This window comes from Myotis brandtii, unplaced genomic scaffold (genome assembly GCF_000412655.1).
Source record: "Myotis brandtii unplaced genomic scaffold, ASM41265v1 scaffold292, whole genome shotgun sequence".
NCBI lineage: Eukaryota > Metazoa > Chordata > Mammalia > Chiroptera > Vespertilionidae > Myotis > Myotis brandtii.
The window spans coordinates 569,811-586,319 of NW_005361156.1; the positions used below are offsets into that span (position 1 = coordinate 569,811).

General features: G+C 43.8%; 1 protein-coding gene across 2 annotated transcripts in view; it reads right to left on the minus strand.

The window, feature by feature from the left end:
* The window catches only part of PDPK1 (3-phosphoinositide dependent protein kinase 1), a 60,237-nt gene that overhangs the window by 42,020 nt on the left and 1,708 nt on the right, over nucleotides 1-16,509 (minus strand). For both annotated transcript variants that reach the window (XM_014542209.1, XM_005869361.2), the window contains exons 2-5: nucleotides 13,498-13,540; nucleotides 13,091-13,228; nucleotides 7,627-7,771; nucleotides 6,693-6,790 (exon numbers count right to left, since the gene is read on the minus strand). In XM_014542209.1, coding sequence (XP_014397695.1) covers nucleotides 6,693-6,790; nucleotides 7,627-7,771; nucleotides 13,091-13,228; nucleotides 13,498-13,540 — 424 coding nt within the window. The remainder of the gene's footprint in view (nucleotides 1-6,692; nucleotides 6,791-7,626; nucleotides 7,772-13,090; nucleotides 13,229-13,497; nucleotides 13,541-16,509) is intronic.

Here is a 16,509-nt window from a genome sequence, read left to right on the forward strand (position 1 = left end):
GAGAGAGAGAGAGAGAGAGAGAGAGAGAGAGAGAAACATCAATTGGCTGCCTTCCATATGTGCCACAACCCAGGCATGTGCCTGGACTTGAAATTGAACCGGCAACCTTTTGGTGCACAGGATGACGCTCAACCAACTGAGCCAGTCCGGCCAGGCTCAACTGTATTTCTATACACTTGCAATGAACAATCTGAAAATTAAAGTAAGAAAACAATTCCATTTATAATAACTTCAAAAATAAAATACTTAGGAATAAATTTAACAAAAGTGCCAAGCTTATACAGCGAAAACTACACAAGATTTTTGAAATTACAAAAAATCTAAATTAAAAAATTTAAAAATCTAAAGATTTCCCATGTTGAAGGATCAGAAGGCTTAATATTATTAAGATGGCAATACAGTCCCTACTTACGATGGTTTGACTTACAATATTTTAACTTTACAATGGTACAAAACCGTACTTTGAATTTCCATCGTTTTCCAGGCAAGCAATATGTGGGACATCAGACAGTGAGCAATAGTTCTGTCGGGCATGCAATCACAAAGGTAAACAACTGATACTCTACAGTGTACTGTGTTGCCAGCATTTAAGGTAGGCTAGGCTAAGCTATGATGTTTGGTAAGTTAGATGTATTAAATGTGTTTTTGACTTCCAGTATTTTCAACTTATGATGGGTTTATCGGGACATAACCCCATCATAACTTGAGGGGCACCTGCACTCCCCAAACTGATCTACACATTCAACACAGTAATAACCCAAATCCCAGCTAGCTTTCACTGAGCACAATGTTTTCAAGGTTCATCCAGATCGTAGCATGTATCAGAACTTCATTCCTTTTCATGGCTGAATAATATTCAATTGTATGGATAGACCACACTTTATCCACTCATCAGTTGATGGATACTCGAGTTGTTTCCACTTTTTGAATAAAGCTGCTAAGAATATTCCTGCACAACTTTTTATGTGAACATGTTTTCAGTTCTCCTGGATATATACCTATATGTAAAACTGCTGAGTTATAAGGTAACTATGTTAAACCTTTGAGGAACTGCCACAGTTTTCCAAAGTGATTGCACTATTTAACATTCCCACCTGCAGAGTCTGAGGGTTTCAATTCTCCACATCCTTGCTAATATTTATCTTTTTTATCAAAGCCATCCTAGTGGGTAATGAAGTGGTACCTCATAGTGGTTTTGATTTGCATTTTCCTAATGACACTGAGTACCCTTCCATGTGTTTACTGGGCATTTGTTTATCTTCTTTGGAGAAATGTCTAATTAGACCTTCTGTCCATTTTCAATACTTTTTATGGTTTTAAATCAACTTTATTAAGGTGCAGTTTGCATAAAACAATGGAAATATTTCAAGTAGTCAGTTTGATGGATTTTGACAAATGTATACACCATGTAACCACCATTCCAATCAATATATAGAACACTCTTGTTGTCCCCAAGTTTCCTCTTTCCCTTTTTCAGTCAGTCCTCCTACCCTTTGCATTCCCCACTAATTTGATTTCCATCACTGTAAATTGGGAATCTAGAATGTCATATAAGTGGAATGATTAGTATGGACATATGTATCTAGCTTCTCTGGCTCAGCATATTATAGAGATGTGTCCATGTTGTGTATGTCACTAATTTTTTCCTTGGGTCAATACTTAGAAATGGAATTGTTGGGTTATAAAGTATCTATTTAACTTTACAATAAGTTACTGGAGTATTTTCCAAAGTGACTGTAGCTTTACATTCTCACAAGCAATGTGAGAGTTCTATATCCAATTCTATATCCTCCCCAATGCCTGGATTTTTTTTTTTTTTTTTACTCTTCTAAAACTTTAGTCATTTAATGTGTGGTTAGTAGTATCTTATTGTGCTTTTTTTATTTTTTATTAAGGTATTATAAATGTGTGGTTATTCCCCCATTGCCACCCCCTCAAAATTTTTTAAAATATATTTTTATTGATTTCAGAGAGGAAGAGAAGGGGAGAGATAGAAACATCAACAATAAAAGAGAACACTGGCCCTAACTGGTTTGGCTCAGTGGATAGAGCATCACCCTGCGGACTGAAGGGTCCCAGGTTCGATTCTGGTCAAGGGCATGTACCTTGGTTGCGGGCACATCCCCAGTAGGGGGTGTGCAGGAGGCAGCTGATCGATGTTTCTCTCTCATTGATGTTTCTAACTCTCTATCCCTCTCCCTTCCTCTCTGTAAAAAATCAATAAAATATATTAAAAAAAAAGAGAGAGAGAGAAAGAGAGAACACTGACTGGCTGCCTTTTAGTGGAGATCAAGCCCACAACCCGGGCATGCGCCCTGACCGGGAATCGAACTGTGACCTGCTGGTTCATAAGCTGACATTTTAACCACTCAGCCATGCCCGCTGGGTTCAATTTTTTTTATTTTTCCAATGATGAGTTCTTAATATCTTCTGGATACAAGTCCCTTATCAGATATATGATTTGAAAATATTTTTATTTCCTATTCAGTGAGTTGTCTTTTTTACTTTCTTAATGGTATCATGGCACAAAAGTTTTTAAACTTAATGTGGCATGATTTATCTATTTTTTTTTCTTCTGTCGCTGTGCCTTTGTTTTTTTTTTGTTTTGTTTTTTTTTTGGGCCTTTGGTATTGTATCTAAGAAACCATTCCCTAACCCAAGGTCATGAAGATTTACTCCTATGCTTTCTTCCAAAAGTGTTAATAGTTTTAGATCCTAGATTCAGATCTCCAATCTACCCAAGTAAACATCTTGAGTTACTTTTGTGTATGGTGTGAAGCAATGGGTAATAATGTTTTGTTTTTTTAAAAATATATTTTATTGATTTTTTTACAGAGAGGAAGGGAGAGGGACAGAGAGTTAAAAACATCGATCAGCTGCCTCCTGCACACCCCCCACTGGGGATGTGCCCGCAACCAAGGAACATGCCCTTGGCTGGAATCGAACCTGGGACCTTTCAGTCTGAAGACCGACGCTCCATCCACTGAGCCAAACCAGCTAGGGCGGTAATAATGTTTTTGATAATTTGGTCATTACTGGAGGATGATGGTGAGCCAGTTCATGATTTTCAAAAGTGGCAAGTAAAGGGGAAAGAGCAAGCATTTATCCTGTTTTTCCTCCACAATCAATACTACTAGTTAAGGAAATAGTTGCTTTGGGGAAATTTCTCTTTAAAGAAGAATTCCATCTCAGGAATAAAAGAATTAGACTATAATCATTCTTTACTCTCTACTGAATTAATGGATCTAAGCCATTATGGTTTTAAAGGGCTGTTGACAACATAGAGAGAGAAATGAATGGTATCAAATGCTTCCTAATAAAGGCACCACCATCAGACTTCGGTGTGAGAGAACTGAACCTGAATGTGATCAAAGTGGCCAGCACCAACTGCTCATTTACAGGATGTACAGAGAGGAGCATGCTACATGACTCCACAGAGATGTAATCAGGAAACGTTAGAAGACAAATGTCCTGGTTTCTTCAACAGACTGCAAGTCACAGAATGATTTCGGCTCTGAAGCCTTCCCCTGGATGCCCCCTCCAGCTGTCCTCCAACCTACACCAGCAGACCCACCCCTCCTGTTTGGTGAGTGAAGCCTCCACATCTGGCTGTATACCAGAAAAGCCTACATAGCTCAGGACACAAGTTTCCAGACACAAACCCCAAGTCTGAACCTCCAGGGTCTCCAAGAAACTCAAGCCTTTTGCAAAGGGGGCAAAGGCCAGAGACACAGCCACAGACAAGGGGCTTACTGGACATGATTAAGCTGTCCTCACCCGGATATGTCTGTGGTACCCTTGTGCAAGGTCAGAAGTCACAAGTCCTCTGTGCCGGAAATTGTTCATCAATCCTGTATGCCCTCAACAATCCCTGCTGTGTCCCACCCCTGCCCATTATAGACAGGGAGGCGACTCTGACCTAACAGGCAGCAGTGAGAGAGAGATGCAGGGCTTACCCCCTTTCAGGAGCAACCTGCTGGGACAAAGGTCTGTGAAGATAGACAACCTGCCTCCTGCCAGGAGGAAGGGGAACATGCTTAGTGCACAATTAAAGAATCTGAGCTCCCACCAACACTTTCCTTATGGAAGTTTTAAGATGTTTTTGGGAAATCATCTCTGCACAAAAGTTTTTGGTTTTTTTAAAAAGCTAATACAGAAATATATTCTAAAGTACTTCAAACAGAAAATGAGAGTAATTCACTAAAATGAAACATTCACATAATTATATATGCTTTTCCCTTTTCTTTAGGAAGAAAAAAAGCCAACTCATCTATATATACAAGCAATTCTCCCTGGTTTGTAACATAAGGACTTTGAGCCTCCTGCTTCCAGAAAGAAAGAAAAGCATGCTTATTTCACTATTTCATCAATGCATTTAAATTCTTGTATTTTTTCAATGACTATAGGGCAACAGGACTAGCCTGTATCAAATATCAGATTCTGAAGGAAATATACATGAAGGAAGGACAAAGCAGACCCCAAGGTGGGCAGCTCTCAAGAATGACTGGGAGGTCCCATGGCAGAAGTAACACAGACTGTGATAAGCAGCCTAACAAGAACATTTGGGGACACAGCAATTCATGTTGGGTTCACCTCTGTCATGAACAATGCTATGGGTATGGGTTATACCATGTCCATAAAAACATGATTACTGGCCAATAAAATATTACTATGCAATATGCATAGGTCGAACAGATAAAGGTTTTGGGGCATCTCACAGGTGCCAGTAGGACTTCCCTGGCTTTGTGCATCTCCAGGTGGGAGATCACCCATCCTCTGATGCCCTCTATGGGAAGGAGGGAAAGGCAGCTACAAAAGGCAGGCAAGTGAGGCCAGGACTAAGACTTGCTGAGAAATAACAGCATATCCCATGATTCCAAGTTTTGTTTCAGTCCTGAAAGGGTGGTGCTTTAGGATTCTCAGAGAGGTTCCCAAATCGAAGACGCTGGTGACTCAATGAGTGTTTGCGCAGAGATCAAAGCACTAACTGAATCCTAACTAGAAAGTTCACAAGAACCCTCTGTTTGAGGACACTGTTCTGGAAAAACACCCAGAAAGGAAAGATAAGGCACCTTGCAGAAGGAAACCCATGGAGGCCCAGCCAGGCACACAGGTGCCTCCCAGCAGCACAGGTTTGTGTCTCTACCCACACTTGGCTGGGATGAGTGGACCCCAGGCATCAGCCCAGTGGATGTCCAACACAGTGTTTAATCCAGCCGCAATTCAAGCCCAAGATAGAGGGGACCAGCCCAGCTGAGCTAGAGGGCTTTCTAAAAAGCCTAGTTCCTCCCCACTGCTATGTAATACTCATAGTTTTCCGTTTCTACAAGAGAGTAGCTGTAGCAGAGTGGATGCTTTAGTCTGAATCTTTCTGCCAAAAAACCCTGTATTTATACCCAGCATATCCGTTAGCCCAAGCACTTTTTATGCTTTTTATCAAGGTCTTCCTCTCATGGCAGAGAGATGTGCGCATTATATGGAGGTCTCCGCAACAGCCTCTTGGGTCAGGGTGGCTCTGACAGTCACAACTGCCCTAAGACCCAAAGTTCATTTTCAAGGTCACTTATTAACTTGCACAGTGGCCCTTAGCTTCTCCCAAACCTCACCATAAAGGGCTTTATCTTCTCTCCACGCTAACACTTGACAATAATTTTCAGAAGTAAAATAGCCATTCTTTATGCTTCCAGTTCAATTTCCATTCAACAAACACCTTAAGGACAGTGAGAGCCCCTGCCAAGATGTCCCCTGGCTAGCTAGGACATCCAGGACACTCTTCTGGCCCAAGTTAGCAACTCCTCCTAGATGATAGAGCTGTCACAATACATAATCCAATGCTAAGAATCACCCTAGGGCAGTGGTCTGTAAACCACGGCTCGCGGGCCACATGCGGCTCTTTGGCCCCTTGAGTGTGGCTCTTCCTAAGCCTTAGGAGTACCCTAATTAAGTTAATAACAATGTACCTACCTATATAGTTTAAGTTTAAAAAATTTGGCTCTCAAAAGAAATTTCAATCATTGTACTGTTGATATTTGGCTCTGTTGATTAATGAGTTTGCCGACCACTGCCCTAGAGGAACAATGATTAGGACCGTTTGCAATCAGAAATATGCATTTGACCAAGTAAAAATCAATCCCTGTTCTGTGATTCTGTAGAACCTCACTATAATGGGTGTGCCTGGGCCACCACTTCAGCTGCACACAGGAAGTGAGGAGAAAGAAAGCTGGCAGGCACTGGGATAGAGGAATAGTCTCCCCCTAACCCCCAGTTACAAACTGCAGTGCCAACAGGAAGAGCTGCAAGCTGACCATATTGACCCCATGTACTTGCATGGGAGACCAGAAACACATATGGCACCCCAGCACCTTCTAAAACTACGGAGGGTGAGCCACAGGGCACTCAAAAGTGCTCAAAGGGACCTATGACAACAACATGCAGAAAGCACCTGGTGACCCAGCACCCCCACTCAAGACTGGGCAGACCAACCACAGGCAGCCTAGGAAGCCCCTCCCTCCCCACCCACTAGACCAGGCATACAGCTTTCCCTGTGAAAACTCAAGCATCTATTTTACAGTAACAAAGATATTACAAACATCTGTCACCACACGAACACAGTGCAATTCACTGAATTTCGAAAAGGTTGTTTTTGATCTAAACACTAAGCAGGATCGGCTGGAAATAAAGCACTCACACACCTTGTTTAGTCTCTGGGGATAATACTTTTGCTGTTCCAAAATCTGTGATCTGGATGTGCATATCTTCATTTAACAAAATGTTTTCTGGTTTCAGGTCCCTGTGAAAGCAGATTTTTTATATTTGACATAAGTATTTAAAACAGCAATGTTATTACATACTCTAAATTTTGCCAAAAAGAAAATAAACTGGTTAATGCTAATCTTTATAGACTAACAACCAAGAATATAAGTCTAAAGTTCACAATGAACAAATAGCAACTGCATATAATGAAGACATTCAAATTACATCACTTCAAAACTCCATCTATTATTTTTAATAAACTTTTTTGAAGTATAATTTATCATTTTAACCCATAAAATAGCTTTTATACCTTTTATTGTAATCATTTCACAAAATATGGAAATCAAACTATCATGCTGTACAACTTAATTTAAAAGTCAGTAAAAAAAAAGCCCTGGCCATGTAGCTCAGTTGGTTAGAGCATTGTCCTGATATGCCAAGGTTGTGGGTGCAATCTCCAGTCAGAGCACATACAAGAAGCAACCAATGAATGCATAAATAAGTGGAACAACAAATCGATGTCTTTCTCCCTTCCCCTCCCTCCCTCTCTCTCTCTCAAATAAATTTTTAAAAAAGAGCTTATTTGAATACTTTCAATTTGACTTTATCAGAAAGTCATGGAAAACAAAACCAGAAGAAAGTACACACAAAAGCCGTAAGGGACAAAATAAAAGCAGCAGTCAAGATGGGTAAGAAAAATGTTAGCCTGGCAAAAAAAGACATAATTTCATCTAATAGTTGAAGGTCTGTGAGGCTCTCAAAGTCAGGGTGATGTGAACTCTTCTTAGTTTTCACGAGGCATCCCACCCTCCATTAAATAAACCACAGCTGCCCCCGACCTTGAGAGCAGAGCCCCAGTCCTCAGCGTGGTACCTGTGAATGATGCCCCTGCCATGCAAGTACTCTAGAGCAGACACCATCTCAGCTGTGTAAAATCGGGTGCACGTCTCATCGAATGAACCAATTTTGCGAATGTATTTAAGTAGTTCTCCGTTTTTGGCATAACTAAGGCCAAAATCTAAATATTGCATAGTTAAGGAAGAATGAAAAAATCATTTTTAAAAAACTAACCTTAACCCAATAGAAATTTTTTAAATTAATGAAAACTGAAAGTACCTGTGGCACAAGATTGCTGCCCCTCTTCGAGTCAGATTCAGTCATGTTCAGACTCATGGCCAATGGAAATCCCACACCCCAGCTCCAGGCCCGAGGATAAGTTTCTCACCAAGAACACAATGACATGAGCCTTTCAGCCCAAATGATCCTTCTGGATCCCACAGGCCCAGATGGCGCATGTGGCCCCAGTGAAGGGAAGCTGCTAGAGATTGCAGTCAAATGCCTCTTTGCAGGCTTCAGCCAAGGTGTGTGTATGGGAGTGGGGAGGGGGCATGTTTCCATCATAATCCAGTCTTCACACTTGCACAATGTGTATACATTTACTGAGCACCAGCTGCATTCCACATGCTGTGCTAAGAGCCAATTCATGTAAAGGTTTCTCAAATGAACGCTCTGTTTCCAAGTATAAAGTGACAAGTTTTGTAAGAGAAATGCCGTTTTATTAACTTCTTGCTTCAATTTATTTATTAGGCACCCACTGGGGAGAGACTGGAGGAACACTGTCATCTTTCCTCTGGACACCACTACAGTGTGATAAGTTTATATATCTATTTTCCATTTTCCAAAGAGGACTAATGGTTGCAAAAATAAATGAATCCCATATAACTTCTTCCTCCTAGAAGCACCAAACATATGTCCTATTAATGGAAATCTACAGGTACTTCACCACTGGCAGCTAGGGACAGGAAAGGGTTGGCCTGTTCTCAGGGTATTCCATCTCGTTTCTGTTTGCCACGGGACTGCCATTCCCACCAAGGAGCCTAAAGCTGCAGTACAGTGAGGGCAATCCCAGGAGGAAGGGACCAACCACCAAGGCTGCCCAAACCTGCCCAAACCTGCCCTGAATCCAGCCCCACCTGTGACCACCCAAACCCTTCTAACTAGGACATCTAACAGGAACCTGAGGCAAAAAACAAACCTTACTTCTGAGAATTCAAAGGGTCTCAACCAGGCCTCCTTCCCTCCTTGTCCTGCTCTGCCCCCTCCACAGGGAAGGCTACAGACTCTGGCTTGCCCAAACCCAAGCAGGAGCTCAGCGCTGCCTGGGTAGGTGGCCTCACCTGGACTAGCCAAGGAGCTTCACCAGTTAGGAATGCGGTATCCCAGGAGCCTACATCCCACAGGGGCTCAGCCAAGCACAGTAATAGCACCTTTTCCTGCTTCACAGGTTCTGCTCCTTGCCTGACTGTTCCTATTTCCTATGTAAGATATACTTCTAGTTCTGTGCTCAGCTGTGAAGCTAAGGTGATTGACAGGTTTTGAATATGACAGATGTTGAAGATCAAAGCTCCAAGCCCATACTCCCTCCAACCACACACATTTCTCATCTCCAAAAATACTTTTTCAGATCTCATTGGTCCATTCCCATCCTACCTCCTTTAGCAAAGCCAATGCCATAGGGCACTGAGGAAATCTGTTCTAGTGCATGGAGTGGGTACATTCCCAGAAGGATGAGCACAGATCAGGCCTTTTGCAGAGCCTGGTGAGCCCAAAGCTTGCACTTTGCAGAGGAACCTGGCTCAGAGAGGTTAAGCAACCCAACTGATCAAGGTCACAAAGCCAAGGAGGGACAGGACTGAAGCCCAGCCTCCTGAGGCCTAGGTGCACTGCTCCTGATCCCAAGCTGCAAGAGAGGACACACAAAGATGAGCAGGTGGGGGATGGAGGAAGAATGCAGGCTAGCCAAGTTACAGCCTTTGAAACCCCTCAACCTCCATCCCTGCAGGAGGGAAATGCATCACTGCAGCCTGGGAGGAAGGGTGGGCTTGAGCTCAGCAGTGTCTTGGAGCTTGGCTCCCTGTCCAGAGCCCTGGTTTCCAGGCTGCCACAGGGGTGTCCCCAGGCTCTGCCTTACCTGTCCTGAGGGGAGTTTGCCCCTGTAGTCGCTCCAGTGTCTCCTCAATGTGTAAATTATGGCTAAAGGGGATGTGGTGTGCATATTGGGGCTTTCTTCTGGCAGTTTCCTTTTCTTTCTCTCTTAATACAAGTATGCCACTAAGGATTTCAACTTGAGGCAGAAGTCCCTCTTTTCACTCCTGTCAGAGGTAAAGCATGCCCTCACAGCCTTCACAGGCATTGGAATTTGCCTTAAAATTTAAGAGCAACAATTACCACTGAACAAAGTTCCCTAGAGTCCTCTCCACCTGCATTGTTCTGGCCAATCCCATCTAAAATTAGACAGCAAACTCACTCATCTAGACTCTGAACCACCTAATCCCACCTCACATGGCCTTTGGAGAATAAAAAGCCAAGTGTGTGCAATCTGTTGGAGCCCCCAACCAATAAGACACATTGTCCAATGGGCCTACAGAAAGCCCAGGCCCGGGCCTCCAGAAAATCTGGCAGCCAGAGATCCCCACAGGCTCCAGGAGCATAGTCACATGGGTCCCAGGGAGTACAAGGAGCAAAGGGTCAAGGTGGCCTCAGAAGTAAGAGAGACACAGAACAGACATGAAGAGGACCCTTCAATGTCCTCAGGAAGCCATTAATGGCTGCTGCATGGCATGACAACAAAGAGATAGGGACAAGAATAGATGGAACCAGGTGGAGAGATAAAACACCAATGAGGAACCCCCTCCCCACCTCCCATACCTTTGGCTACTAGACCACTTTGTTTCCCCCCTTTACAGAGAATCCTCTAGGAAGAACCTGCCCTGTGCGCTGACTTCCTCACTTCTCCCAAACCCTCCTCCTACTTCCAAACTGCCACTAACAATGACAACTTGCACTGGGGCCAATGCATAGGTCAGGCCCATGCCCCATGCACTTGACCACTTGGCAGCATCTGGCCCGGCTGCAGCACCCTTCTTCAGAAACCATTTGGTCCTGTGGCCCCTGGGTCTCTGTCCTCTCAACTCACTAGCAACACCCACTCCCCCCTGCCTTCTCAAAGAGTCCCTTCCAAGTGCCAATCTCTGTGAATGTGAGTGGCCCAAGCTCAAGCCTCAGACCTTTTCCCCTTGTTGAGTGCCCTTCAGTGGCTGGCCAGCCTGCTAAGCCAGTCCTGACTCCTCCCTGAGCTCTGCTGGCAGTCACCCAGCAGCCCACTTGGCCCTCTAGCAGCTAGCAACTACATATATGTCAAATGCCAATGCGACATCCACTCCTGGCCTGGCCTCTCTCCAGTCTCTTCCGGCTCAGTTACAGCACCATTGCGCATCCAGGTTCTGAGGTCCACAGCTGAGAGCCACCTTGACTCCATTCTCCTTCGCCCGTTTACTTAGAAGAACCTTCACTGAACCAGCAGCCAGAGTGAACAGCTGCCTTGCTGGAGACCTTCCTGGGCTCCCTGCCACACTTAGAAGAAAATTCAAAATTCTCATCAGGCCTCTGAAGCTCAAAGAGCTGACCCCTGCCCAGCCTTTTCACTCCACCCACACATACATGCTCCTGTCCTAACCCTGTGCAGGTCTCTGCCTGACATTGTCAAGTTGGACCACCAAGCTAAAGAGTAGCATGCTCCAACACTCCCTTACCTGGCTTTACTACTCTTGGTCCCTTAGGTGTTGATCATCTGTTTTAGACCTAACTCCTGCATGGAAATTTAAGGTCCCTGAAGACAAAGCCCTCATCTCATTTACCAGCACATTGCCATCACCCAACATTCACCAAAGACTTCTCAATAAACAAAAGAAGAAATTCAGCTGACAGCTGATGAAGACAGAAAATGGTGTTAAAAGGGGAACAGGACTGAGCAAAATTTTAACCCAGAAGAATCTATGTATAGAGAGGGAGGGGAAAGGGAGCCTGACCGGGGAGAATGGAAGATGGGGAAGGCACTGGACCAACTTTGGAAGTGGTGTGGTGAGGGGAAGGGGCTCTGGAGACCTTGAAGACAAGAAAAAATACAAAGACTGAGGTTTAAACCTGAACAAACTCCATTTGACAGTCTAACCTCTCTTGGCTGAGGAGAAACCAAGAGCATCTGCTGAGATTGAGAACAGTCACCAGGCAAACAGGGGCTGAGGGAAGTCTTGGTTTGGAAGAACTACAGTAAAGGGACCGAGAAGTGAGGAAAAACTGGCCAGTCTGGCTACATGATGGGCAGGCCCACGTATGACATAGATGTGTGGTCCACCCTGACTGCCATGGTACCCTGCCTCCCTTATCCCTAAGCAAAGGTAAAAGAGTTAGAGAAGTCAGGGAACATAAGATGCCCTCAAATAAAGCAAAGAATCAGCAAGTATGATATCTCTGATGGAGATGCAGCTGCAAAGCCATGAAGAGCCAGAGCACTGGGTGATCAGAGATTTTTTTTTTTAAAAAGGCAATGAGAGCAGACTCCATAGGGAGCAGGAGGAGGGAGGTTGGAGACCCCAGGGAGAGGACAGCATCTATGTATAGGGAGAAAGGGTTTGGGCTCCTATGGGTCACACCCTGAACTTCTCACCTGGGGGCTGAGCCTGGTAAAAATGTCCCTTCCAACCAAACCCAGAAGTCATAGGTGCCCACCTTCTAGGAGCCCCAGGTGCCCAAGATCATTCTTCCTCTCTCACTTCCCTGCTTTGAGCACAGGACTTGACACCTGATAGATACGCCAAGAATGCTGGTAAGAGGAATGAGGGAAGCCTTTGAATAAATGTATAGCAACCACAGGGTTAAAATAATAAAAATCCTTTATATACAATGCTTATCGATAAAAAAAAAATCTAAAAAATGTTTGTGCCCAAACCAGTTTTAAGTAGAGAAGCCGTATAGCCTCAGAGGCCAACCCCAAAACACTGCTACCCAGAGGCTGAGCCACAAACTGACTCTTAGGTGAACACAAATTAAGGCAGTCTGGATCACAAATACAGCCTGCTTTAAAATCAGGACTGTGATTTACAACACGGAGGAACAGTGTATCGCAGGGAAATTCAACACTCTCCTGAATACCTGGCAGGACCAAGGCAAGCCAGGCTGAAGAGTAGAAGAACCGAAAGACCTTCACTACTGCAAATTTTTTTTCTTTTTTCGCCTTTTAACTAAGAAACCAATTTTTTTTCTTTTTCTTCTTTTTCCATCACCTGATTTTACGCTTTTAAAAAATGTTTGTGATGGTCTCCCATGAAGTTACCCCAGGGGGCCACAGCCATGCTATGAATTCCTTTGTATTTAGAATATACAGCCCTTTTCCTTTCCAGGAGAAGGGACTACTTGTAAAAACAACAATGTTGTCATGATGCCAAACTAATAGGGGTCACTGTGTGATTTCAGAACTCTTTGACTGTTCAAAGGATACACAGCTTTTCATCATCCTGAAACGTGAAGTAAAGTTTAACAAAGAAGGGGTGATCCAGGCGCGACATCACGTCTCTCTCTCTGGTTACATACGGGACCTTGTTCTCTTTGATAATGTGACGTTTCTCTAGAATTTTAACTTAAGGTAAGAGAGAAGCAAGTTACTATGATTTGAAACGGTAAGAAAACACTAAAGACACAACTCATAAAGTTCAAATTTCTGGCATAAATTCAAATTTTTCACATAATGTGGCTACTGGCTTCATAGTCTCTAAGACAGACCAACAGTGTCCTCTCCTCTAAAATCAGCACAGAAACCCCCAAGCGCTGGGCAGTGCCGAGTGGCCATGTGCCCAGAAGTGTACTGTCTCTGCATCCCAGACAAAGATTGTTGGAGTTAGTACTTACTAGCATATTCCCTTGAGGTTGCCAGTTCTCGGGCCAGGACAACCTGGTTTAGGAAGAAAAGGGGGAAAGAGAAAAAAACACCAAATGTAACCAGGGCATTGAGTCTCACAAGTTACCCTGCAACCAATCACACAGGCTACCCCACCCCCATTGTAAAATTACATTTAAATATTTTTGGTCCTGTGCTAACAAATATGGCTGAATGTCAATGAAGAAGTTAACTCATTCCAAGAGTTAAGAGCAAACACATAACTCTCTCTACTATTTCCAGAAGATTCTTCATCAGCTGCCAATAGTCCCCATTGTACAGTGAAGTGCACGCGCAGGAACATCTAGACCTGTGTCACCCTCCCCAAAAGTAGGAAGAAGCAACAAATAATACCTCCACAAGTGGGTATTAGGAATGTCTTAAAAAATAACTTTAAGAATATGTCCTCAGTATATGTTCATTGCAAAAAGTCATACTGTATTTAGGCTTTTTCAAATAATTGTTACCATACATCTCATTTGATGCTGCTCTCAGACACCATAAATACCATCTCTGCTATCAAGGGCACAGGAAACGAAATCACCAGTGGCCCGCGGACAGTGCCTCCTGGGAGTCCTACACCCTCATCAGAGGTGCAGTCACACTCCAAGCTGTGTCCTCTCTGTGTACACCCGAGTCTGGTGCTCAGACTCTATTTGAGGGACAGAGTGTCAATGGGGCATCGCACAACATGGAAAAGGCCTTTCTACACAAGAAAACCCTAGGTGCAATCTAAGCACCAACTTCCAAATGCCTAATTAGCCCAGTCTGACGATGTGCTGGGTGGCCCCCACCACTGCCAGCTGGTATAAACATCTCTTCAAAGATACCTGCAGGGGGAAGGCCCAAGGACCAGAGAATAGATGAAAACCTGCCCAACTCCCGGGGTATCCCTGGGCCTTCTGGGAAGACCTCAGGAGGACACAGCCGGGTTCATCTGGTCCCTGAGTGTGAGTTATATGCCAGGACAGAATTCTTCACCAGACTCAATCCTGGAAAAGTGCTGTGTGAAATGCCCTGCAGTCATTAAGGATGAGGTTGGATTGTACATACTCAAGTGGAAAGATCTCAAAGATCTTTCCAGAGGAATGTACCTATGTACTGTTCTCACACGCTGGGGAGTGATGGGGGAGAGCTGGTTATGTACTTATGCAATATTAAATTTCTTCACAGGATTAGCATTAGCTATGTAAGTAAAAAGAACTGTTAAAGAGTACTAATATTTAAATGGAAACCTTTCTGAAGGAGATAGTTATGGCATCTTTCTGTTGTGTGTAAATTCAGTATTTCACATGCAGGTTTCCTTACGGATACAGGGCAGAGAGTGCCCCTCTTCGACAGGACACGACTTGACACATACCCCCACACCACTCAGGCTGATTACAGAACTAATCTGGACATCAAGATCAGCCTCAGAAAGCCACACATGGAGGAATTTCACAAATAAGTCCTCATTTTCCAGTAAAAATAAATGTCCAATGAAGTAAAAAGTTGAGAAAGGAGAGAACTCTTCTTTTACTGGACCGCTGTAAGAAACCATGCAGAATACCAAGGTTCTCTTCAAAATAGCTTCATCCTCCTAAAAGAATCTTTAAGTACCGTAAGGACTGGGGATTATCCTCACAGTTGAAGTGTTTTTGTTTTGTTTTGTTTTGTATTTTATTAGTCCTCACCTGAGGGTATTTTTCTATTGATTTTTAGGGAGAGTGGAAGAGAGAGGGAAAGACGGAGAGAAACATCAATGAGAGAAACACATCGATTGGTTGCCTCCTGCCATGAGCCTTGACCAGGGCCCAGGCCAGGGAGGAGCCTGCAACCAAGGTACGTGCCTCTTGACCAGAATTGAACCTGGGATCCTTTGGTCTGCAGGCCAGTGCTCTATCCACTGAGCCAAACCAGCTAGGCCTGAAGGTTTTTATTCTAAGGACACAATTCTTTCATAATTTAAACAAAAACTGCTCATTTTAAAAAATCTAAATTAAAAGTATAAAGAGAGTCTTGGCCGGTTTTGCTCAATGGTTAGAGTGTCGGCCCCCAGACCAAAGGTTCAAGTCTCCATCAAGGACATATACCTCGGTTTGCAGGTACCCCAGCCCCAGTAGGGGCAACCAATTGATGTGTGTATCTAACACTGATGTTTCTCTCTCTCTCTCTCTTAAATATATATTTTTTGATTTTACAGAGAGAAAGGGGAAGAAATAGAGAGTTAGAAACATTAATGATGAGAAACATCAGCTGCCTCCTGCACTCCCCCTACTGGGGATCGAGCCCACAACCAAGGTACATGCCCTTGAGCGGAATTGAATCCAGGACCCTTCAGTTTTCGGGCCAACGCTCTATCCACTGAGCCAAAACAGTCAGGGCTCTCTCTTTCTTTTTCCACTATCTAGAAATGAATGGGAAAAAATAGCCTCAGGTGAGGATTAAAACAAAAAGTGTAAGGACAGCAAAAATTAACATTAATTAAAACAACACTGAAAGCATAAGTGAGCTAAAATATTTCATGTTCTTTGCATTTTGAAATATTTCATAAATGTAAAAAGAGAAAAGGAAAACAAATTTCACATAAGGCTTCTTCACAAAAGCCAGGCAAGGAAGACTCACTGTTCAGAAATCCTGCTGCATTAGGGGCCTCAAGCACCACCCTGCTGTGAGCACAATGCATGCTGAGCCCAGCTTGGAGACCATGGTCACATGGGAGCTACCTTTTTATGAATGCACAGATTTAGACTGTGCACCCCAGCTGGAGGAACAGGTACTCACTCAAGTAGCAAAAAAGAGTTACCTTGAGTGTGACTTGACAGTGCCATGATAACATCTATACTAATAAAAAGGTAATATGCTAATTAGACCTTCTGGAAGACCTTCTGGATAAAGCCATGGTGGCGGGGCCGAGGCAGAGGTGGTTAGGGGCAATCAGGCCAGGACGGGAGGGCAATTGGGGATGATCAGGCCAGCAGTGGGGGGAGCTGGGGGCGAGCAGG